This window comes from Portunus trituberculatus, chromosome 36, assembly GCF_017591435.1.
Source record: "Portunus trituberculatus isolate SZX2019 chromosome 36, ASM1759143v1, whole genome shotgun sequence".
Classification (NCBI taxonomy): domain Eukaryota; kingdom Metazoa; phylum Arthropoda; class Malacostraca; order Decapoda; family Portunidae; genus Portunus; species Portunus trituberculatus.
In genome coordinates, this window is record NC_059290.1 from 11,867,263 (window position 1) to 11,893,127 (window position 25,865).

Sequence of the window (25,865 nt, forward strand, 5' to 3'; positions counted from 1 at the left end):
CCATGGTATAATTGAAGACGGTCAGTGGTGCACCTCTACACGTCAAATGTTTATGGCTGTGTGGGGCGAGCTGGCACTTCCCGGCTGATCGACGCCTATTTATCACTCCTTCAAGGTGAGTTCCCGCGTTCTTCGGTGCCTCGGGAGATGATAGTGAAGTACCAGTGGTGTGTCCGTCAGAGGGCTGAGTTTGGATGAGATAGGTCTAGCTTTGATTAATTAAGTCCATAAATTTCACAGCTAATCCTTTAATTGTGATGGTCGTGATTTGAGATTTATAAGATTTTTGCCATGAAATAAATAATATGCTGAAGTAATTTGCCTAACGCCCTGGTATGTATCAACTCCATTCATTCATTTCACTGCTAACCCCTTCAATATGTCAGTAGTGAAGTGAATGGGTACAATCTTATGGAGAGAAACACGGTGTCAGAGGGTAGACATTGGCAGGCTAAGATTACCGCCATAGTTCCCTTAGACACATGTTAAGTAGTGAAGGACACCTAAATTTGCTGTTTCAACTACTACTCCTCCCTCAGCCACCTCCTAACCTACTCAACCCCATGAGGCAACCTAACCTAAACTAACCTTCTGAACCCCATGAGGCAATCTAACCTAAACTAACCTTCTGAACCCCATGAAGCAACCTAACCTAACCTAACCTACTCAACCCCATGAAGCAACCTAACCTAACCTTACCTTCTGAACCCCATGAAGCAACCTAACCTAAAACCTTCTGAACCCCATGAGGCAACCTAACCAAACCTGAACCCCAGAAGAACCTAACCTAAACTAACCTAACCTTCTGAACCCCATGTAGCAACCTGACGTAACTTTTTGAACCCCATGAGGCAACCTAACCTAACCTAATACTCATAACCCTTTAACTCTGTGTTTGTGTTGGGGGGAGGAGGGGGCAGCTTTACCTCCCCCAGACCCCACCATGTAGTAAACTTATCATTAAACTTCCAATAAGGTAAAATGTGGCACTCTCTTAATATACACATCCCGCCCGCTCTCCTCAGTTCCTGGCTCCTCCTTTGCAGTTCCTCCACTCAGCTGATTTGATGTTACTCACATGAAGCCAACAACAAAGGAAAGAGAAAGAAAAGATGATAAATGGAGGAAATGGGATTAAAACAAGTGATAGAAAGGAAATGGATGATAAGTGGAGGAAATGAAAATAAAACAGGATAGAATGAAAAATGGATAATCATTAGAGGAAATGGGAATAAAACAAGAGAAAAATGGATATTGAATAGAGGAATAGGAGGGTATTAGGACATTGCTGTGTGTGTGTGTGTGTGTATGTGTGTGTGTTTGTTGTTGACCAATAGCGTGGCTTCATATAATGTGACATCAAATTAGCTAGGTGGAGGAACTACGAAAGGGGAGCCAGGAACTGAAAGAGCAGGCGGAACATGTATATTAACTTATTAAGAGTGCCTAAAATGGTGCTAGAAATGCCCCTAAACAGTAAGACGTAAAGCATGTGAAGGGCTATAATTTGTATGATATACTGGTTAAAACAGCAATGAAACCAGAGAACATAAGTGTGTGCTGCATAACACCACCATTACTGTGTTCTTAGCAGTCATAACAGTGGTGGAGAAAGTAAAGCATAATATTCCTATAATCCCGAGTTAACCAGCATTATAGAACATATGTGTAATGCCTTAAAACGTAGCATTGTGTGTGTGTGTGTGTGTGTGTGTGTGTGTTGGTAGCAGTCATAACAGTGGTGGAGAAAGTAAAGGATGTTATTAGTACAAAATGACACTTCTTCATCTCACATTATTAGTCAAAAGTGTGTTTTTTAAGCCGAGCAACTTGATTTATTGTCGTGCACGGCGTTACATCCACTGGTATTATTCTCAAACTAATGTAACCAAACCAATTTGCCGTGTACAGCCTTCTAAATCTTCGTCTCTTTATTCACTGTCAATTTTAATGAGTCATATTGTGTTCTTGTATATATTCTTCAGTTGTTCTTTCTGTATATATGCTAGTTTAATCACTCTTTGCACTTTTAACCTAATGTATCCAAATCTAAGTGTCTTATATAGTCTTCTAGGTCTTTCTATGGTGATAAAGCTGGTTTATTATTAGTTACAGTGTATTCTTGTATACGTGTTCTTTATATACCCCAATATAGGATGCAGGGGGTGGGGGATAACATCTTGTGGAAGGCACCCTGTGTACCACTAGTCGCCTGTCAACTCTTCAAACCGAGTGTGTGGTGTTTGTCTTAGCCTCACAATCCATGGGTAGTCGACGGGTTGGTGGAGGACAAAATTACAAGGAAAATAATGTAAACACAGGCTGGCAGATTTGACTCATAAAACCCATCATGCCTCACTGACTGGGAACATTTAGCCTCATCCAATATTCCAGCTTTCATTCATTAATAATTGAATTTCTATTAAGATTTCAGTGTGTTAATGAATTTTTACGGTATTACAAATGTGTGGTGTGGCGGGGTCTACTGCACATGTAAAGTGGCGATTTGCCATAACCGAGGAAACACAATATGGTAAATTCACTGTGTTACTAATGAAGCAGAGGTGGATTGTGGGAGATGATAGAGTCTCTTGCTTCATTAATGTTTGCCAAGTTTCCAGTAATATTCTCCTTTCTCCTCCGCCACGGCACTTTCTTTAGCGAAAAAAAACTAGGCAAGACTGGTACCATGGAAAAAAATGAGGATAGTTTTTCCATAAGACTGGGTAACTGATATTTGATTCCTTAGTACCAGTGATGCTCAGTGAGATACAGTGATACAAGTGGCAGGCAGACTGTGGAGAGTAAGAGAAAACATGTATTTATCATGGTCCTTTTTTATTGAAGTTTTGTTGCTCTTAGCTGCTGCCTTTTCTGCATTAAAAAAAGATAATAGATAGATAATAATGATAGTATGATTTGTAAAGAAGAATAATAAATAGACACTCTAAATAAAAGTTTAATAAAGAAACTATACTGTAACCAGGCTGTCAATCCCACACAGGTTAGCCCAGAGAAGGCACTGCTCTCTCACACACACACACACACACACTTCAAACCAAGACAGAAATGGACAATCTTATGAACCACTGTACTGATCTTAGACATACTGTAACTGGCCACTTAATTTTTCTTTTTATGCAGGAGGGCCACCAGCTAAGGGTAACACAAGGCAATACTAAGAAAGGCCCACACACATCCTTAATAAGTTTTTTATGTAAGAGGGAGGAAAACTGGCCAAGGGCAATATAAAGCAAAAAAAAGACCCACTTAGTTGTCAGTCCCCTTGCAGGTCTGAGAGAGTCAGCCAAATAAAGGATAAATGTCTTGAAACCTCCCTCGTAAATGAAGTCAAGTCACAGGAAGTTGGAAATACAGAAGCAAGTAAAGATGTGTTGTTAGAAGATAGAAATACAGAAGCAGGTCGAGATGTGTTAGTAGAAGATTAAAATACAGAAGTAGGTAGAAATATGTTCTAGAAGATGGAAATACAGAAGCAGGTAGACATGTTACCAGAAATGCATTGACCTATGTAGTCATAAAGGAACCATTAAACAACAGGGTGTGAGAAAGAGATAGATGGGTTAGTGAAAGATTAATGATATTTGTGTGTTATATTGAGTATGTTGATTAGAGAAGGAGGAATCATGAGAGCACAAGAACAAGAATTAAATGCAAACCAGTCAGCCATTTCAGAACAGGTATGAGGTAGAGATGATGGATAGAAAGGTTAGTTAGAGGGGAAGTAATGAAAGTTGAATGGTAGAATGTAAATGTCAATGAGCAGATGATGATATGAAGAGTTTATGTTAGTGAGAGAGAGAGAGAGAGAGAGAGAGAGATTTACAAAGACAGTTCACACGAAAAGAAAAGAGGAGAGAGATTTTCCAAACACCATTCACACACAAACAAAGAGAAAGAGATGTTCAATAAAAAAAAAATCAAATTAGAGAGAGAGAGAGAGAGAGAGAGAGAGAGATAATTTTTTCAAACACCATTCACACACAAACAAAGAGAAAGAGATTTACAATAGAAAGAAGCAAAAAATAAATAAATAAATAAAAGCGGAAATACGAGAGAGAGAGAGAGAGAATTTTTTCAAACACCATTCACACACAAACAAAGAGAAAGAGATTTACAATAGAAAGAAGCAAAAAATAAATAAATAAATAAAAGCGGAAATACAAGAGAGAGAGAGAGAGAGAGCAGCACATTCTTAAGTCATACCCCACACATACCCGGTTCAACAGATGCCAAGAAAGTGTATCTTGGCGAACCAGATTACAGAGGAAACAGTGAAGGTGAAGGAGAAAGCGAGGCACAGCAAGCAAGATTAGTAAAAGTAAAGCAACAGAGAGAGAGAGAGAGAGAGAGAGAGAGAGAGAGAGTGAGTTTGAATGGTCTTATCTATCGCTTTACTTGGTTTCAGATCCTACATTAGCTTTCTGTTGTGGAATCGAATACTCAGTTTGTGGGATTCCCTTTTGTGTTTGTTTTTTCTTTTTTTCTTTTCTTTTGCTTCGTCTTTGTTTGGTGAGGTTATTTATAGTGATAGAAGGACGGAAAGGAAGAAAGGAGCATATGAATGAATGAGTGAAAGGTTTAGAGAGAGAGAGAGAGAGAGAGAGTAGTGATATAAGGAAAAAAATGGCTTTATTAAAATAATCGTCAATGAGTCTCTCTCTCTCTCTCTCTCTCTCTCTCTCTCTCTCTCTCTCTCTCTCTCTCTGGTCCATCCTTCTTCCTTTTTGTATAAATTGTTTTCCTATTTTTGTGCTCGTCATAGTCATCTCTCTCTCTCTCTCTTTTCTCTCTCGTCTCTCTCTCTCTCTCTCTCTCTCTCTCTCATGTATAAATTGCCTTCGTATTCCTTTTACTCTTTATCTCTCTCTCTCTCTCTCTCTCTCTCTCTCTCTCTCTCTCTCTCTCTCTCTCTCTCTCTCTCTCTCATGTATAAATTGCCTTCGTATTCCCTTTTAATCTTCATTCTCTCTCTCTCTCTCTCTCTCTCTCTCTCTCTCTCTCTCTCTCTCTCTCTCTCTCTCCATATGTTGCGTTTTCACACAGGTAGGACCCCGCTGTGGTTTCTGCTTCAGCCTTAGCCAGAAGCAAACTCATTGTGAATACTGATGCGTCGGTGTTCAGGAGACTAGAATGCAGTGAAGGCAGTGCGTAGAGTTAGTAATAGGTTCACATAGATTCAGATGCTATTAAGGGGAATTGGAAGTGTTTTGTGTGGTTGGGGAGAGGGTTCTGGCCGTGTCTTGGCTTGTGGTTCGCTTCCTGTTATTCTTATCGCGTGCAAGCGAAAGATTTTGAAACGTGTGAAATTTTGTGGCAAGTGACGTTAATGATAAGCTGGTTTCTCTCTCTCTCTCTCTCTCTCTCTCTCTCTCTCTCTCTCACATGTTCTACTCCCCTCACTCCTCCTCCTCCTCCTCCTCCTGTTCTTTCCCCCCTTCCTCCTCCTCCTGTTCTTTCCCCCCCTTCCTCCTTCCCACCACCTCCTCCTCCTCCTCCTACACATGTTCCTCCTTCTCCTTCCCACCACATCCTCCACATGTTCCTCCTTCCCACCACATCCTCCTCCTTCTCTACTTGTTCTCCCCTCCCCCACTTCCTCCTCCTCCTCCTCCTCTAGGATCCACATGTTCCTCCCTCTCAACCTCCTTGCCTACACGTTCTTCCAGTCCTCCTTCCCCTCCTCCTCCTCCTCCTCCTCCTTAAGGCCAGCGAACCGGCAGTGTGAAGATACAAGGTGTGAGGGAAGGAGTAAAATTTTCTCTCCTCTATTCCTTCCCGCCTCTATTGTTTACATCGGAACGTCTGTGTTTGGCGGCCACGTGCTTGCCTCTTCCCGCCCCCTCCTGTGTGTTCCCGCCCCACGTGTCCTGTGCTTTGTTGGAATGTTTGTGGTGGAGGTAAAGTTTGTATTGGAAGGCTGCTGGTGTGGGTGTTGGGTTGTGTTGGGTGTAGAGCTGAAAAAAAAATAAAGAAAAAAAGGGTTTGAAAGTTGAGTTGTCGTGTGTGTCTGTGTGTGTGTGTCCTTCATAAGTAGTAAACAGAAACACTATTTTTTTTTTTTAAAGGGGTTTCTTGTTTTTCATCTTTCTTTTTTTACTATTTTTTTTCCTTGAGGTAATTAATATATATATATATATATATATATATATATATATATATATATATATATATATATATATATATATATATATATATATATATATATATTTTTTTTTTTTTTTTACATTTAACACCGTATGTTTTATTAGCTTGTGTGCAAAGGTAAACAAGTCTCTCTCTCTCTCTCTCTCTCTCTGGTATTACAAATCGAATATATCAAAATTGTCAACATAAAATTAAAACTACTCTCTCTCTCTCTCTCTCTCTCTCTCTCTCTCTCTCTGGTATTACAAATCGAATATATCAAAAATTGTCAACATAAAATTAAAACTACTCTCTCTCTCTCTCTCTCTCTCTCTCTCTCTCTCTCTCTCTCTCTCAGGGGCAGAGTAATGCACGGGGCCTGAGCAGTTTAAGAATGAGAATCCTACAGTTTCGTCGGGGCCGCCTCCTGAAGGGGCTGCTGGCGGTGACGGTGGCAGCGGTGGTGGTAATCCTGCTCGCCTCCCACGCCACGTCCTCAGGGAGCCACGCCTTCAGATCAGCTGGCGCCCTTATGGTGAGTGAGTGAGTGCGTGCAAGTGAAGGTCTTATATAGTGTAGGTGGTGACTGGTCCTCTCTCTCTCTCTCTCTCTCTCTCTCTCTCTCTCTCTCTCTCTCTCTCTCTCTCTCTCTCTCTCTCTCTCTCTCAGGTATGGCAGGATGTATTATGAAGAGTTGGTTGTATGAGAGAGAGAGAGAGAGATTTTCCAGCCACTGTCTCTCACTCACTCACTCAGTCAATCACTCACTCACTCATTTAAACTTTATTTTATCTCACCTTACCTTACCTTACCTTACCCATCTACCCATACCAACCCACCTCAATATAACCTGCCCATGCCCACCTTCCCTCCCATCCCAACACCCTACATCACCCATCACCCATGTCACCTTTACCCACCCATACCCATACACTTCACCCCCTCCCTTTTTCACCCATAGAGCAAGGCCAAGCAGCGAGTGGTCTACCTTGGCGACAAATTAGGTAACTTCGAGCCCCCCAGAGCAGCGCAGAAGGGAGGTCCAGGGGAGGGCGGGAAGGCACACCACCTCTCGGCCGCCAAGCAGAATGAAGGGTCTCAGTCCGTCAGCGAGTATGGCATTAACATGGTGGTGTCTGATGAGATTGCCATGGACAGGGATATACCAGACACAAGGAATCCTGAGTGAGTTTGGGTGCCTTTAGTTTGTGTGTGTGTGTGTGTGTGTGTGTGTGTGTGTGTGTGTGTGTGTTTACCTAGTATTTGTATTTACCTATTTGTGTATTACAGGGCCCGAGCTAAGCTCTCTGTGTCCTGCCTCCTTGGCCACTCCTGTCATATCTCTCTTTCATCTGATTGGCACACACTGCATCAACGACATGACTGCTCAGTTTATTCCACTTATCAATACTACGATGGGAGAAACTGTACTTTCTCACGTCATTTAGACAGATGTCTTTTATTAGTTTTTTTTTCCATGTCCTCGGAGATGACTACTTGTGGTCACCTTTATCAACTCTCTATCCAGTATGTCAATCTTGTTCACCAATTTATACATAGTTATCATATCTCCTTGTTCTTCTCTCTTCTAATGTGGTCAACCCCAGCTTCCTCAGTCTTTCCTCATAGTCTAACTCCCTGAGTCCTGATACCATCCTTGTTGCCAGCCTCTGTACCCTTTCCACCTTCTTCACATTTTTCTTCATATGCGGTGACCAGACGCAAGCTGCATATTCTAACTGGGGTCTTATTAAGGTACATAATATCTTCTTCATCATTCCTTCATCTAGGTAGTGGAATGCAAGGCCAATATTTTGAAGCATGTTATATGTTTTCCAAAATATCTTGTTAATGTGTTTCTCCGGTGACAAAGTGTTTTGCACGGTTACTCCTAAGTCTTTCTCCTCATTGGTCTCTTCAATTTTCTCATCACCCAGCCTGTAATCCCTGTTTGGTCTGTATCTACTTCTTCCCATTTTCATAACATGGCTCTTGTTTATTAAATTCCATCTGCCACTCTTTACTCCACTCATATATTTTATCAAGATCTTCCTGTAACTTGTTACAATCTTCCACATTCTTTACTCTCCTCATAATTTTAGTATCGTCCGCAAACATATTCATGTAACTGTCAATTCCTACTGGCATATCATTAACATAAATCAAAAACATGATGGGACCAAGCACTGACCCTTGTGGAACTCCACTGGTTACCTTCTTCCACTCGGACTTCTTCCTTTCACCACTGTTCTCATTTCTCTTCCCACTAAGTAATTTTCCATCCATTTTGCTAGTTTATCATTTACTCCTCCAATCTTCTTTAGTTTCCACATCAGTCTATTGTGTGGTACTTTATCAAAGGCCTTTCTCAAGTCCAGGTAGATAGCATCCACCCATCCCTCTCTATGTTGTGTGTGTGTGTGTGTGTGTGTGTATTTACCTAATTGTATTTACCTAATTGTAACATACGGAAAAGAGCTATGCTCGTGTTGTCCCGCTCCATATCTATTAATGTCCAGCTTTTTCTTAAAATCATGAATATTCCTTGCGCTGACCACTTCCACGCCTAAACTATTCCATGCTTCCACCCTTCTATGAGGGAAGCTATATTTTTCACATCTCTCCTATAAGTGGCCATTTTAGTTTTTTCCCATGCCCTCTCGACATTCTTCCATTCCACATACACAGATCTTCCCTATCCATTTTTTCCATGCCAATCATCACTCTGTATATTGCTATCAGGTCTCCCTTTCTTCTGTTTTCCAGGGTTGGAAGTTGCATTCTTTTCAGTCTGTCTTCATAAGTCAAATCTCTTAAGTCAGGCACCATTTTTGTTGCAGCCCTCTGTACTTTCTCTAGTTTCCTTATGTGTTTCTTAAGTTCGAGCCCACTGTATTGTTGCATATTCAAGCCTCGGTCTTATCATTGCAGTAATTATTTTCTTCATCATTTCTTCATCTAAATATACGAACGCCACTCTTATGTTCCTCAATAAGTTCAATACTTCTCCAATTATTTTGTTTATATGTCTCTCTGGCGATAGGTCATTGGTAATTGTCACCCCAAGGTCTTTTTCTTCATGACTGGTTTTTATGTCTTCATTTCCTATCTTGTACATACTCCTGATTCTTCTTTCACTCTTGCCAAACTCTATTTTCTTGCATTTTGTCGTGTTGAACTCCATTTGCCATGTACAGCTCCATTTCCATATTCTGTCTGTGTGTGTGTGTGTGTGTGTGTGTGTGTGTGTGTGTGTGTGTGTGTGTGTGTGTGTGTGTGTGTGATAAAGGCATTTCTCCTGGTAGGGGTGTAGAAGAGTTGTTAATCTGTCACTAGACCCATTAAAAACACTTAAAAAAATGTCATTTTAACTACAGGTCTATATCACACTACACATTTCACACTTCACACTACCATTACTACATCCTTAGAAAAAATAAATAAATGATAATAATAATGCCATTTTTAAGTACAGTTCTACCTTACACACTACACACAACCATTACTAAAAGGAGAAATAGTCTTGAAAACCCCGCTAGTTGTCTCTGTGGCCTTGGAAAATTGTCATAGAGAGAGAGAGAGAGAGAGAGAGAATAGATGTGCTTGTCTCACCACACACTACACTCTTCATACCACCATTACTACATGCACTACTTCTCTTTACCTTTATCTCTCACCACACACCGCTCACCTGCCTTCCTCCCTCAGGTGTCCCCACTGGCAGTACCCTGAGGACCTGCCCACAGCCTCAGTGGTGATAGTCTTCCACAATGAGGGCTTCTCCACCCTCATGCGTACTGTTCACTCTGTCATTGACCGCTCCCCTCCACAGTTCCTGAAGGAGGTGCTGCTGGTGGACGACTTCAGCGACAAGGGTGAGAGAGGGAGAGAGAGAGAGAGAGAGAGAGAGAGAGAGAGAGAGAGAGAGAGAGAGAGAGAGAAGGGAGGGATGGTTTGTGTGAAATGAGAGAGAGACTGCATAAAAAGACAACAGAGAGAGAGAGACAGAGGGATAGTTTGTGTGTGAAATGAGAGAGACAAGAGAGAGAGAGAGAGAGAGAGAGAGAGAGAGAGAGAGAGAGAGAGAGAACTAGAAAAAATAAATAGATAAATGAATGAATAAATAAACAAACAAATAAATAAATATACCCCTCACCAAATCTGAACAGGAAAAATGAATAGATAAATGAATAAATAAATAGATAAATCCAATAAGACACCATACTATAGAAAAATTGTTGTATTGAGAGGGTAAGGCCTAACCTAACCTAACCTATCCTATCCTATCCTATCCTAACCTATCCTATCCTAACTTAAACTATCCCAACCTAACCTAACCGATCCTATCCTATCCTAACTTAAACTATCCCAACCCAACCTAACCTAACCTATCCTATCCTAACTTAAACTATCCCAACCTAACCTATCCTAACCTATTCTACCCCATCCTAACCTAACCTAACCTAGCCTAACCTAAATATAGAAAAATAAATATATAAATAAATAAATAACATCTATCAGACTAGAAAAAAATAAAAATAAGTCAATAAATCAGTAAATCAATCCATGACCTGACCTGACCTTCCTTGTGACAGCCGCCCTGAAGGAGCCACTGGAGGATTACATATCGCGGTGGGGCAGCAAGGTGCGGCTCATCAGGAACAAGGAGCGGGCTGGCCTCATCCGCACTCGCACAACAGGGGCGGAGGAGGCCAGGGGGGAGGTGGTGCTCTTCCTGGACGCTCACTGTGAGGTCAATCGGAACTGGCTGCCTCCTCTCCTGGCGCCCATTTATAGGGACAAGTGAGTCTGGGGTTGTGGTTGCGGTCAGATTGTTATTATTATTTATTTTTTTATTTTTTTTTTTTTTCCTATTTTCATTTTTTTCCCATCCATATCCATCTTTCCTTATTTTATCTTGTTTTTGTTTTTTTTCTCTTTCCTATTTCAATTTTTATTTATTTTTCTTTTTTCTCTATTTTTTCTATTTCTATATATATATATTTTTTTTCTCCTGTTTCCCTGTCTTTCCATATTTTATCCTCTGTTTTTCTCTCCTTTTTATCCCCAACCTGTACTCAAACACCTATTTTTTTTCCCCTCTGTTTCCCTGTCCCTCTTTATTTTACCCTCTGATTTTCTGTCACTACATTCCCTCTCTGCTTTCCCTCCACCTCTACTCACACACCTATTTGTCCTCTGTTTCCCTCTCCTTCCTTATTCTGCCCTCTCGTTTTCTCTCCTTTTCATCTCTCATCTCTACTCATGCACCATTTCCCGGTTTCCCTGTCTTTCCTTATTTTTTCCTCTTATTTTCTATTTCTACTTTCCCCAACCTCTACTCACACGTTTTGCCCAGAATTTCCCTGTTTTTCCATATTTTACCCTCTGTTTTCCTCTCCTTTTTATCCCTCATCTCTACTCAAACACTTTTTTCCCTCTGTTTCCTTTTCTTTCCCTATTTTACTCTGTTTTTCCCTATCCAACCTCTACTCACACACCATTTCTCCCTCTGTTTCCCTATCTTTCTTATTTAACCCTCCTTTTCTACCTTACTTTCCACATTTCTGCCCTCTGTTTCCTGTCTTTCCTTATCTTTACCCTGTTTTCCCATAGGTACTTTCCCTCACCTCTCCTCACACACCTCCCTCCCACAGATACACTATGACAGTCCCAGTGATTGATGGCATTGACCACGACACCTTTGAGTACCGGCCTGTGTATGGGGCTGGCAGTAACTTCAGGGGCATCTTTGAGTGGGGGATGCTGTACAAGGAGACGGAGCTGCCCCCTGAGATTGAGCGCTCCAGAGAACACCAGAGTGAACCTTATAAGTGAGTGTATTGTAGTAGTTGTGGTGGTAGTGGTAGTAGTAGTAGGTCCTCTCATGGCTGTAGTTAAGCTTGTTTTGTTTTGTTTTTTTATTTCTAATTTTTTCTCTTGAGTGAGCTTGTAAGTGTAGAAATAGTGGTAGTAGGAGGAGGAGTAGTAGTAGTAGTAGTAGTAGTAGTAGTAGGTCCTCTCATGGCAGTAGTTAAGCATGTTTTTTCTTATATTTCTCATCTTTTCTCTTGAGTGAGCTTGTAAGTGTAGAAATAGTAGTAGTAGTAGTAGTAGTAGTAGTAGTTCCACTTATATTTACAAATAAGTTAGTTTTTCTTTCATTTGTACATCTCTTTTCTCTGGAGTGAGCCTTGTGAGTGTTGAAATAGTAATAGTAGTAGTAGTAGTAGTTATGTGGTGGGTGTTCCTGAGGGTGTCTTGTTGAAATACACCCAATATGTTGATGACTGCTTTTGTTTCTGAATTGAGTAATGAGTGAGGAGAGGTTCTTGTTCATCTGTGCCTGGTGTGGGGTTTAGGGTGTTTTTTAAGGGTTTCAGATTAGGGTATTGATGTTCGGGGGTCAGTGGGAGTGGATTGGCTGTGGGGTGGATTGGATGGGGTGGGTGGATAGTAGAGGCAAAGTGGATAGGTGTATTAGTGTTTATGGGTTAGTTTTCTTTGGTATAGGGTGTTTTTAGTGCAATATTCTGATACACAGGGATGCTCCATGTCTTTGCTGCCATTCACAGTAATACTACAACCCACTGGCACTATTTTCAACAATACAACAAGCTTCTACCACTTACCATGCCCTACAAGTCATTACATACCACTTATAATTGAACCACAAGTCACTACCACTTACAGTATCTCCCTACAAGCTTCTACCACTTACCACACCCTACAAGTCATTACATATCACTTATAATTGGATCTACAAGCCACTACCACTTACAATATTTCTACAAGTTACTACCACTGTTTACTACAATAACACCACAACTCATTCCACACCACCACTTATACAATACTCTACAAGCTTAGTATACAATATCACTACAAGCTTCTACCAGTGTTTACTACCACAATGCACTACCACTATAGCAATCATCACAATCCACCACCACCACCACAACCACCAGCACCATCATCACTTCCTATTCCCCCCCCACAGAGCTCCAACACACGCCGGCGGTTTGTTTGCCATCAACCGCGAGTATTTACTGAGTCTTGGGGCGTATGATCCTGGCCTGCTGGTGTGGGGCGGTGAAAATTTTGAGCTCTCATTCAAGGTGTGTATTGTGACCTTAATTTGACCTTTTCTGTGAGTTTTTTGTAAACTTGTGACCTTATTATGACCTTATTTGCCTTTTTAGATTGTTCATTATGGTTGTCTTGGATTATGGTGCTGTTTCTGTCTTCTCTTCATTACTGGGGCTCCTTTTTATGTGTCTTGTGTCATTGTTAGTGTTGTTTGTGTTTGTTCTCTTTGCCCAGTGCCTTACTGTTCCTCTGTCTCTCCTCCTCCTCCTCCACATTACTAACCCCTCTCCACCACCACTAATACTACTTCTACCACACACTGCCCCTCCTCCACTTGACCTCCTCTCCCCTGCCGTCAGGTGTGGCAGTGCGGCGGCAGCATTGAGTGGGTGCCGTGCTCCAGAGTGGGCCACGTGTACCGAGGGTTCATGCCGTACAACTTTGGCAAGCTGGCCGAGAAGAAGAAGGGTCCACTCATCACCATTAACTACAAGCGTGTCATTGAGACCTGGTTTGACGACAAGTACAAGGAATATTTCTACACCAGGGAGCCTCTTGCTAGGTGAGGGCAGCTTGTTGTAGTAGTAGTAGTAATAGTAGAAGTAGTAGTTTTTTTTTTATGATAGAGGGAAGCTGGCCAAGGGCAACAAAAAATATAAAAAAATGATCCAGTAGTAGTAGTAGTAGTAGTAGTAGTAGTAGTAGTAGTAGTAGTAGTAGTAGTAGTAGTAGTAGTAGTAGTGGTAAGTGAAGACAGCTTGTAGTAGTAGTTGTAGTAGTAGTAGTGGTGACAGTGGTAGGTGAAGACAGCTTGTAGTAGTAATAGTAGTAGTAGTAGTGGTAGTGGTAGTGGTGAGGTGAAGAGTTTGTAGTAGTAGTAGTGGTAGTGGTGGTAGGTGAAGACAGTTTGTAGTAGTAGTAGTAGTAATAGTAGTGGTAGTAGTGACAGTGGTAGGCTATGACAGTTTAGTAGTAGTAGTAGTAGTAGTAGTGGTAGTGGTGACAGTGGTATGTGAACACAGTTTATCTTTACCACCTCCTGAGTAGTAACCTCTATGTGTCTGCTCTCCCTTGCACTAAATCCTTCGTTCTTGTGTACCCAGTGTCATTAAGGAACCTTAAAACAACAAAAACACACAGAAACACAAAAAAACTTCACATACACACCATACACCACACACATCCTTACAACCTCCCTATGCCTCACCAATTTCTCACCCTATGCCATCAGAAAACTTTGAAATACAGCTAAAACACACACACATACACACTCAACACTTCCTTACAACCGTTGCGTTTTTAGTGTTCCGTTGCTCTAACCCTTATTTTTCTGTGTTTCCTTGCTCTAAACCGTGTGTTCTTATATACCCTTTGCCATTAGAAAACCTCAAAACACAAGAAACACACAGAAACTCCTCTAAACCGTGTGTTCTTGTGTACTCTTTGCCACTAGAAAGATCTCAAAACACAAGAGAAACACACAGGAACTCCTCTAAACCCTGTGTTCTTATGTACGCTTTGCCACTAGAAAAACTTCTGAACACAACAGAAACACACAAAACCCCCCACACATTTAACCTAATTAACCAATATACATGTAATGAAATGACAATAAACTTAACTTTCCTGTACTTTACTTTACTTTACACACCAGAACACATCCTTACAACTTACCAATTTGTCACCTGGTATTTCCCACTCTCCCATGGTAAGGTTCCTGGACATGGGCGACATAAGCAAGCAGCTGGAACTGAAGAAGAGGCTGAATTGCAAGAGCTTCCAGTGGTTTATGGAGAATGTGGCCTATGACATGCTGAGGAAGTACCCGGAGCTGCCCAAGAACATCCACTGGGGCGAGGTGAGTCAGAGTGGATTAGTGGAGCTGGGTGTGGGTGGGTATGTGTATTATTTTGAGGGGCAGTGAGGGTTCATTGGCTGGGTGTGGGTGTGGGCAGTGAGGGTGAATTGGGTGTAGGTATGTGTGTTGTTTTGGGAGGGGCAGTGAGGGTGGATTAGCTGTGTATGGTGTGGGTGTGGATGTGGGTGGATGGGAGAGGGAAAGTGGGTAAGTGTATTAGTATTTGTGGGTCAGTTTCCTTTGGTTAGGGTGCTTTGTTAAGGGTTTCAGAATAGGGTATTGAAAGTTGGAGGGTCACTGGGGTATAGATGGGAGAGGTAAAGTGAGTAAGTGTATTAGTATTTTTGAGTCAGTTTTCTTTGGTTTAGAGTGTTTTTTAAGGGTTTCAGATTAGGGTATTGTTATTTGGGGTCAATGGAAGTGGATTGGCTGGGGAGTGAGTTGGATGTGGGTTGGTGGATAGGAGAGGCAAAGTGGGTAAGTGTATTAGTGTTTATGGGTCAGTTTTCTTTGGTTTAGGGTGTTTTTTAAGGATTTCAGGGTTTTTTTTTAGTGCAAGAGAGAAGTTTACAAAGGGCAACAAAATATTAAAAAGAAATGGCTACTTAGACTGTAAATTTCCTAAAAGATAAGAGGAGTTAGGTGGAAAACAGGGACATGTGTTGGTGTATTGATAGTTGTTAGTGTTACTTGATGGTTATTGTAAGAGTTACTGATGTTTTTGCTGTTATTAATGTTTTTATTATTATTCATGACTTTATTTAAGAGTGATGGATAAAATTATTGATATTATTACTATTATTATCACTATTCACAAGGTACTAGCATTATTTAAGACTAATAGCTAGTAATTGTTCATATTAGTACTGTTATGGCTATTATCATCATTTTTGAAAAATTTTTTTACCATTATTCAATAGTAGTAGTAAAAAAATTTGATATTTTCCTATTTATTGTTTTTACTATTTTTGCTCTTTTTATTAATGACTGATTAATGGGTCCACAGATAAACTAAATTAACGATCCCATTAAAAAACATTTGATTTATTAAAGAGTCAGAAATTGAATACATTTTGTGCCGTTAGAGAGTGTTGTAGTCATTTCTTATCACATTTTGTTACTGTGTGTGAGGGAACAGGCACAGTTTTATTGTGTATGTTAGTGAGTGTCATCCTTGGCAGTGTGTGAGGCAAACCTTCTACTGTCCTATTGCCTCTGTCTCTTGCCCTCACTCCTGCTGTCTGGAGATGAGTGACTTAATACACTGAGAGAGAGAGAGAGAGAGAGAGAGAGAGAGAGAGAGAGAGAGAGAGAGAGAGAGAGAGAGAGAGAGAGATTACAAGACATCATGGAAGAGAGGACATTTAAACACACACACACACACACATTTGTCTCTATCCTTTGGCTAATTCTATGAGCTCTATAAGGAGACTGGCAGCTGAGTGGGCCTTTATTCTCTAGATTTGTGCTGCCCTTGGCCAATCCTCTCACACACACACACACACACACACACACACCCTAACCTAACCTGACTGACCACCTGACAAACTCCCTTCAACCAGCTAAGTGGGTACGGCAACAGCTGCTGGGACACTGCTGGCCAGGACGCGCCGGCGAGGGTGGTGGTGTACCCTTGCTTGGGGAGGGAGATGTTCGGGGACACCAGTCAGGTAACGAGGCCAGTGGTGAGGCCCTCTGGTGGATGAGACGTGGTGCTCCTGGTTGCCTATTGTTCTGTAGGCTTTGGGGTGAATGGCAGTACAGGTAACTCTCGATTTACACGATAGATGCATTCCAAGAGGCATCGCATATTTCAAAATTCACGTAAAACAAACTTGTAATTCTCCTAAGAAACAATAGATTATAGGGGGGATGCGGGATGTGGTCCAAATCGTGTAGAAGCAAACCCATCACGCAAATTTAATTCATTATAATATTTTTTCAGTCACGTATTAACAAAACCGTAAATTAAACACGTGTAAATCAAGAGTTACCTGTATCTTACTTTTGGTCCTTGGTTCAAGTTGGCAAAGGTACATTTGCTTTGACTCAGCTGTTGGCTGGAACTTGCTCTGCGTTTGGGGTTGATAGAGGTGTCTTTTTGCAGTGCTTGATCAGAAACACTTGATTCTCTCACCATGACTCTTTTCCAAGGCCACAGAGATGATTAGCCATGTTGTTCAGGGTGTTCCTCCTATTAACACTGGAGAAATCTTGTTCATCTGCCCCCAAAATAATGAAAACACCCTTAAAATCTATGTATCTCATTCATCTGTCCCAAAAACCCATGAAAACATCCTTAAAAAAACTATATCTTGTTCATCTGTCCCCAAAACCATGAAAACCTCTTAGAAATCTGAGTATCTTCTTTATCTGTCCCAAAACCATGAAAACATCCTTAAAAAACTATATCTTGTTCATCTGCCCCTAAAATCATGAAAACCTCTTAGAAATCTGAGTATCTTCTTCATCTGTCCCCAACACCATGAAAACATCCTCAAAAAACTGTGTAACATCAACTACATACAGCCTTTTGAAAGTTTGAGTGTGGTGGGGCAGAATGGTGAGGTTAGGTGACATGGTTCCTGGTGGTGTGTTGCCCTGAGAAGTATTGTGGCCTTTCTCTCCTTCCCCTTGAGTCTTTGGCATCCTTCACTGGTGCTCGGAAGGAGGAGGTTAATGGAGAAGCGGTTAGTCTCCTGTGTTTGAGTTGAGTTGTGTTGCATTGTGTCTCTGGTTGCCTTTGGTGAGCAGGTCTTGTACAGCATCGTGTGGTATAGTGGTGGGGCTGTCACCGGTTCTCATAACAGTGGTGGAGCTTAACTCTTAAACTGTGTTGCATAAAGCATAAAATTCTTGTATGTTCCTCTTTAAAACAGCATAAATTTTTGTGTACTATAACCTTAAAAGTTTAAAATTACTGTACATATCTTAAACATAAACCATCTGTAGCTCATATAAGCTTAAAATTCCTATATATCCTTTTAAAACAGCATAACTTGACCATAACCACATAAACTTTCAATTACTGTATATTTCCTAAAGATAAAAACCCTGTAGAATATTCCTAAAGCTTGAAAATTCTGTACATTCTTAAACCACATTCTCATTAATTCTCTAAACATTTTGTACATACATGAACAAAACTCAATTGACTAGTGTTTTCATCTTTTTCTCCAATGAACCCACTTTCAAAAGAGTTTGCCTTTAGAATCACAAGTAAGCTAAAAGTACATTGGCGTGTCTATTACATGAGTTGATATACGTTTGTACATATTTAAACCCACACCTGGCTAAGCTGACGCCCTTGTTTGGTGCTGCCATGACACAAGACACTGGGTAACCTACTTTCACACTCTTACGCCTTCCCATTCCTGCGCAGTGTATTGGACTGGCTGTGGAGAAGTACCTGTGGGGCTGTGTGAAGTGGAAAGGGTACAGTGCTGTGTATTGGACTGGTTATGGAGAAGTACTAGTAGGATTGTGTGAGGCAACAAGTGGGGCTGTGGGAGATGGCAAGGGTACAGTGCTGTGTATTGGATTGGCTGTGGAGAAGTACTGGTAGGATTGTATGAGGCAGAAAGTGGGGCTGTGTGAGATGGCAAGGGTACAGTGGTGTGTATTGGATTGGCTGTGAAATACTAATGGAGCTGTGTGAGATGGCAAGGACAAAGTGGTGTCTCGATGCTACACTACAACTGACAACTGAGTGACAGGCGTTGTGACAGAGTGAGTGTGTTTCTTTTGATCTGTCATGTGAAGTAACTGTTTACAAAGTGGTGTCTCGATGCTACACTGCGACTGACAACCAAGTGACAGCGTTGTGATAGAGTGAGTCTGTTTCATTTGGTCTATAGTGTGAAGTAACTGTTTAAATAATGACTAAATGCAAAGGTTAAGAAGTAAAGGTTATACAGTCCTCCTTAATATTGGTATTTTGTCACTATTTTAACCTTCGCACTTTTGTATCTATAACTATTGATATTCTCAGTTCCTATTGTCCTCGTTTGAGTCTCTTATATGAAGTAACTGTTTATATTATTACTTTCATCATTGCAGAAGGTGGTGAAGAGATACACAGGTGCAGGGAGGTGAGATTATTTCCTGTGTGTGTGTGTTTCTTTTCATCTCCTCCTCCAACTTGCCTGTCTGAACACAGTCATCAGTCACCACACAGTCATCACAGTCACCACACCCCACACCTTCCATCTTCTCATTAACACTTGCAAAAAACCAGCGATACATAAAGATACAGATATGTTGAGCTATGTCAGTGAAAACAGGATTTATTTGAAGCGTGCACAGGAAAAGAATGAAACTTGTAAATGCGTCTTTCTTACAAGTATAGTTTGATGTTCCTGTGATCTATTTATGAGTGTAGAGATGAAGGTTTACTGTGACAATTTCTGGATTTACTGACAATTTCTGGATTTACTGTTAATTTTTGGATTTACTGTTAATTTCTGGGTTTACTGTGACAATTTCTGGATTTACTGACAATTTCTGGATTTACTGTTGACAATTTCTGGATTTTACTATTGACAATTTCCGCTCATCAATTCCTACCTCCCAGTCGTCCGTACACTGCCAAGGATGTTGCTCTTGTATAAACCTTGATCTAACCACATTTCTTTACCCTCGTTCCCCTTTTCTTCCCCTATTTTCCACTTCTTTATTCATCCCTTTTATGTTTTTCATCTTTTCTTCATTCATATTCATCTCTCCTCCTTTTTGTGTGTTTGTATTTCTCTCTCTCTCTGTTCTGTGTATTTCTCTCCACCTCACACTCTCTCTGTCTTAATCCATCTCCTCTTCATCTCTATTTTTATGTCTTCTGTCTGTTTTTTTTATCCCTACCCATCTCTGTACCTCTTCCTTTCAATTTATTTACCTACCTCTCTGTCTCAATCTGTCTTCTCTCCATCCCTATTTTTCATGTCCTCTTGTCTATCTGTCTATGTATCTCTTCCTGTCAATCTCTTTACCACCTCTCTCCCTGACCATCTGTTTTTTTTTTTTTTTTTTTTTTTTCTCCTGTCCATCTCTGTATCTCTCCCTATCCATCTCTATTTTTCATGTCTATATGTCTATCTATCTCTTTATCTCTGTCTATCTATTTTTCATGTCTTCCTGTCCATCTCTCTATCTCTCCCTGTCCATCTCTATTTTTCATGTCTATCTGTCTATCTGTCTCTTTATCTCTCTGTGCCTATCTCTATTTTTCATATATGTCTCTTTATCTCTCTCTGTCCATCTCTATTTTTCATGTCTTCCTGTCCATCTCTCTGTATCTCTCCCTGTCCATCTCTATTTTTCATGTCTATCTGTCTCTCTGTACCTCCTGTCAATCTCTTTACCTACCCCTGACCACCTCTCTCCCTGTCTCCCTATCAACCCACCCCTGTCCCTCTGTCCGTCCCTCCCCTGCATGTGACAGTTGCGCAGCGCTGCCACCTCGCGCTGCCTGGACACCATGGGACACTCGGCTCCAAGCTTCATGGGGGTGGCTCACTGTCATGGCTTTGGCAATAACCAGGTAAGGTGGTGGTGGTGGTGGTGGTGGAAGGTTCATCTGTTCCTCTTCATTGGTTTGGTTGTGAGGTGAATTGTAAGTGTTGAGTGACGGAGGTTTTTCTGAAGTGTTTTTCATTTTATTTGGTGTTGATTGTTATTGTTGTTGTTACTTTTATTATAGTTTTTTATTTATTTATTTATTTTTTTTTTTGATAAAGACAATGAATGTTTTTTTATTTATTTTTATTGTTATTGCTATTCTTTTTGTGTGTGTTGCAGTTAATATAGATAATGTTTTTATTTATTTATTCATTTATTTTATAGTTGGGATAGATGATGCTTATTATATATTTATTTATCTTATATAGTGCATTGTGTTTAAAATAGTGTTTAGGAACAGTGACAGGATAAAAAGCACCATCACACACCACACACTCATAAGGTAAAGGAACCAGTGACACAGTGAGGGAACAGTGATAAGGATAATAGTGACAGTGACAAGAATGATACAGTGATATTGACAAGAGAGAGAGAACAGTGACAGGAATGATAGTGATAGAACAGTGACAGGATAAAAACAACAAACACACAATAGACCAAACAGAAAAATAAATAAATAGAAAATGAATAGATAAATAGATGAATGAAAGAAGATAAAAGAATAAAAAATGGATAGATCTCACCCTCATTCTCCCCCCTCTCTCTCTTCCTTTCCCTCTACAGTTGATCAGACTGAACGCAGAGGGCCAGCTGGGTGTGGGAGAGCGCTGTATTGATGCAGACGGCCAAGGCATTAAGTTGATTTTCTGCAGACTGGGCACAGTAGATGGACCTTGGCAGTATGATGAGGTAAGCTTTGGGTCTCTCTCTCTCTCTCTCTCTCTCTCTCTCTTGGCAAAACAAACTTGTATTTTCTCTTCATTTGTAAATTCCCTTAAATAGTCCATCTTGTGTAGAAAAGTTTATTATACCAAAGAGTCATTGTTTGTGTGTCATGTCATTCATACACCACACTTGATGTTTCTTTTACTCAAACACTTCATCATACTGAGAAATCACTATGTTCCTGTGCATCAAATCTCATACTTCAACACTTCTGTATCTCATTTAATACCATGCTAAAAAAGTCACTGTGTTTTTGTCCATATCTCATTCACACACTCCCCCCCCCACACACACACACCATGCTCCCTTTTCTCACACCACCAAACTTCACACACCACACACTGCTCCCTTTTTCTCACACTTACACACTTCACACACACACACTCTAATATTCTTCACACCTTGATACTTAATACACCACACACACACACACCACACACTGCTCCCTCTTTCACACCACCACATTCCATTCACCACACAATGCCAGTCTTTCACACCACCATCTTTCATACACCATACACAAATAACCTAACCAAATTGATGTCACCCTTTCCTCACATCACCATGCTTCATACACTCATACACACCTAATCTAACCAAATCGATGTTGCCCTTTCCTCACATCACCATCTTTCATACACTATATACACCTAACCTAACTTTAACTAACCTAACCAAATCAATGTCACTCTTTCCTCACATCACCATCTTTTTCACACCATACACACCTAACCTAACCAATGTCATCTCTCACACTGCCACGTTCTGTCCGCAGCAAAACCACGTGTTGCTGCACAAACGGATCGGGAAGTGTGTGGCACTGCACCCCCAGACCTACCAGCTGTCCCTCATGCCCTGTGACCCCATCAATAACTACCAGAAGTGGACCTTTAACCAGTTCGTTCCAAAGTGGTAGTTGGTCGCTCACTAACTTAACTACTCCTCCTCCTCCTCCTCCTCCTCCACTGTCCTTATGGTCTATTTATGTAAGTCAGGACAAATTATATCTGTTGTTATGTCGTTTAATACTCGGAACTGCAGTCAGAAAACACGGCAGATTATGGGACTATCAGCCTCTCTAGCAACAAAAAGGGCCCTCTGTTATATGAAAAAAGGCTTATTTGTAGGGTACGTTAGGTTAGGTTTACTTCAACATTCCACTAATTGTTCTTGTTTACCCTTCAATGGCTGGACGCCTCATGAATCTTAAATTTTTAGGTCACAGGTGATCTCTACTCATTGTCATGTTTTGAAGCCATAAGCAGCCTTGTCTCCAGTGTTCAGCCGTACGTCTTCCCTCACACACCATCTCCAGGCCTTCATTCTTTTCAGTAGTCTTGTAGTTTATTGAAAGGTAACTGAACATGTCCTCAGAAGTGGCAGGGATGGCTGGTGTTCCTGTGATCTACCGCAGCAATTATTGGCACAGCACAGGTAGCTACAGGGATGACGCTGTTCAGTTTACTCAATTTAACAGTGCAGGAAGAACTGAACCTCACAACTTGCCATAGAGAGAGAATACACTGTGCAGATACTGTGTGATCGGCAGACTGGTGTTATAAGAATCTAGATAACTCATTGTTGCATCAAAGCATTACCTGCAGTGTGGTAAATAGAATCCCACTGAGACTCATGTATAGTCAAGCATAGTCAGCAAACACAGCAGTACAGCCACACAGCAAGACCAGCAGCCATCACTCACAGCAGTCAGTAATCTTCAGAAACTCAGTGGTCTCAAATATCTCACGTGTTTGAAGGCAGTAGGTGTACTCAGTGTGGCTGGAAGCTTGGAAGAGGACCACTAATTATTATATGACACTAAACACAGTCTTTGGTAGAAATAGTGAGGCAGCAAAGTTTCAATCACAGAAAATATCAATGTTAGTTTGGCAGTAAGGAAACAGCAGCACAGCAGTAAACCACGGCATTAAAGCTGCAGTAGAAACAGTGAAGACTCTGATTCTTTGTAGATGTAAACAAGGTGTAGATTTTGTCTCCAGGCCACACAGCTTACATACAGCCAGTTTGTAAACACTGGTGGGTTGAAAATTGTGCTTCTGTGTCAGTTCCACCTTTGAAAGTTCCTCCTTGAAGATTTCACTTTAATTTTCATCACTTTGTATTGCATTTGTCATTTTTCCATGTGGTTGGACAGCTTGTGTTTGAGAAGGGAGTGTGCTTGATGTCAGTGCAACTAACAAACAGAAATTACTTTTTTTTATATATACCATGTGGGCTTTTCATGGGAATTTATGGGCTAAAGGGGAAACTTTTTGTGGTACCTCCTATCTCAAAGCCCACCTGCTTGGAAACCATTGCCCTGAGTGAGAAACCCAACCTACACTCTGACTGTACCACTTGGAGATCCCTCGGATCCCAAAGCACTCATGGTTCCACCCTACCACGGCGGCTGTGACCTTTTGCTTAATAATTCTCTGATAATTTCCCACAAGGCTAAGAAAACTACGTAACCTAACCTTGTATTTATAACATTAATTTTGCACAGAACCATAATTTAAACCTAAGCATACATCATGAAAAACACAACCTGACTCACCAAGGGAGAAATCTGATAGGAGGAAATATTCAAGACAGAACATTTTGCACTGACAACAAACCTAAGGCATTTACCTGCATTTGTGTGAGAAAAGACAAGGCACTAGAGACCTTCAGCAGCAGAACTTGTCTCTCTAACACCATTTGGCTGTGTAGTAAATGAATGCTGAACCCGCCTGCTAGATGAAGCCAAGTGTCGAGTGTCTGCACAGCAAGGCGTCGAGGAGCTACACTCACAGGGGGCACAAAGACTACCATTTCACCAGCAGCAGTTACCCTGTCTACCACGCTTTGGTGATTGTGACGCTCCATGTTACTATGTGTGTTTGGATGACAGTGGATGTGTGTATGTATGTATGTGTGTCTGGATATGAGGAAAGCTGCAAGAATTTATCAGGCTGTGTGTGTTGTGTTAGCACCACATTGCACAAAGAGTAAAGGAGGACCTGAGTTGTAAATCCTCTCATCGCTGTTTAGAAAAGTTGTTGATATTGTTACTGCTGTGTCTAGGTGGAGGTTACAGGCATTCCATGACCTTGTGTGTGTGTGTGTGTGTGTGTGTGTGTGTGTGTGTGTGGGTCTAGCACTTGTTCCTCAGTGTAATATCTTTGAAAACCACTGGAATTTTATAGCCAGTTTATAGGACGAGGATTACAACTACTACAACTACTACTACTACATACATCCCTATAACTTATTGATTAGTGTACCGATTGCTTGTGTCTGCAGGCTACTGTTAGTGTGGTCATCAGAGCCACGTATAGCAGCCTTGACATGGGTGACATATCAGGCTCTGCAAGTGGATTGCAGGAGGCATTGTGTGTCTGGTGAAGAGGTAGTGTTAAGGTGAAGTGTGGCTTAGAACAGGTTCCCCATTGAACACTGGTTGTTTTGACTGGGGATTTCAAGTTTTGATTGATGCTGTGTGTGTGTGTGGGTGTATGTGTGGGTTGTAGGAAGATGTGGAGCAAGGATCTTAACATTACACAGGTTGTCGTGATTCTTTAGGCACCTAGAGAATATTTTTTAATGATGCTGTGTGTGGATTGTGACGAGATGCAGCAAGGATCTTAACATACACAGGTTATCGTGATCTTTTGTGTTGAGTTGTCTTGGTGATTTAATACATTTTTGAGGGACGGAACTGATCGTGTCTACCGCGCAAAGTTTATGTGATGGTGTTCTGCAAGGTGACGAGTGGGTGCTTTGCTAGTTCATACAGACGTTTGGAAATACGGACAGCTGGTGATTGAGGGCGACTGATGAAAACACAGCTATGAAGTGACTTAATTATCCCTAAGCCAAGTGCATTCTGTGGCTTAATGTTAGTTTGTACTCTGGTGTTGGAATCATTTGTTTTTCCTACATGAGGTATGATCTGTACTGGAATAAATGAAAAGTGTTATTTAACTTGCCAATGTTTAGTTCTATCCTTTGATATTCTTTGCTGCTATACTTTTTAATACTGTGTTCAGTCTGTTTCAGGTGTTTAATGTTGCTACAGGGTTCTCTCTCTGCCCTAGTCACATAACAAGGTTGACATGAGTGGAGGTTCAGTCCCAATATAGTGTCAAGTTGTGTAGCATTTGGAGTAGACAAGATCAAAGCTGTGTATTCTTTTGCATTCAATTTATCTGTGCTTTGTGTTTTTCCTCAGCAAGTCCTTCAATCTGCTGCCGCTTATAAAATCCTGGCAATCAGTAAACTTAAAGCAGATTATAGACTAAGGATAAGATAAACACTTAACACATTTTCTATCTATGTGAATGTAGGGAAAAGCAAAATTTCTATCTGTGACTCGACTCCTTTTAAGAGA

General features: G+C 41.0%; 1 protein-coding gene across 3 annotated transcripts; it reads left to right on the forward strand.

Annotated features, from left to right (window-relative positions):
• Positions 1 to 25,459, forward strand: LOC123513713 (N-acetylgalactosaminyltransferase 7-like). 3 transcript variants are annotated; one of them, XM_045271092.1, is made up of 12 exons: positions 1 to 115; positions 6,506 to 6,682; positions 7,109 to 7,332; positions 9,856 to 10,022; positions 10,743 to 10,950; positions 11,805 to 11,981; positions 13,148 to 13,265; positions 13,596 to 13,798; positions 14,950 to 15,094; positions 16,657 to 16,764; positions 21,332 to 21,457; positions 22,269 to 25,459. In XM_045271092.1, the coding sequence occupies exons 2-12, from the start codon at positions 6,542 to 6,544 to the stop codon at positions 22,407 to 22,409; spliced, it is 1,758 nt and encodes a 585-aa protein (XP_045127027.1). In that variant the 5' UTR covers positions 1 to 115; positions 6,506 to 6,541; the 3' UTR covers positions 22,410 to 25,459. The 3 variants fall into 3 exon arrangements, with proteins under 3 accessions (XP_045127027.1, XP_045127025.1, XP_045127026.1); XM_045271090.1 differs by lacking the exon at positions 1 to 115 and adding an exon at positions 5,770 to 5,921; XM_045271091.1 differs by lacking the exons at positions 1 to 115; positions 16,657 to 16,764 and adding exons at positions 5,773 to 5,921; positions 20,532 to 20,630.
• Positions 25,460 to 25,865: the final 406 nt, after the last annotated feature.

Bases quoted from the DNA above. Each gene is read 5' to 3' on its own strand.
- LOC123513713 (XM_045271090.1), top strand. The intron at 6,683-7,108 runs GTGAGTGAGTGA...TTTCACCCATAG, and splicing joins GATCAGCTGGCGCCCTTATG to AGCAAGGCCAAGCAGCGAGT. The intron at 21,458-22,268 runs GTAAGCTTTGGG...TTCTGTCCGCAG, and splicing joins GACCTTGGCAGTATGATGAG to CAAAACCACGTGTTGCTGCA.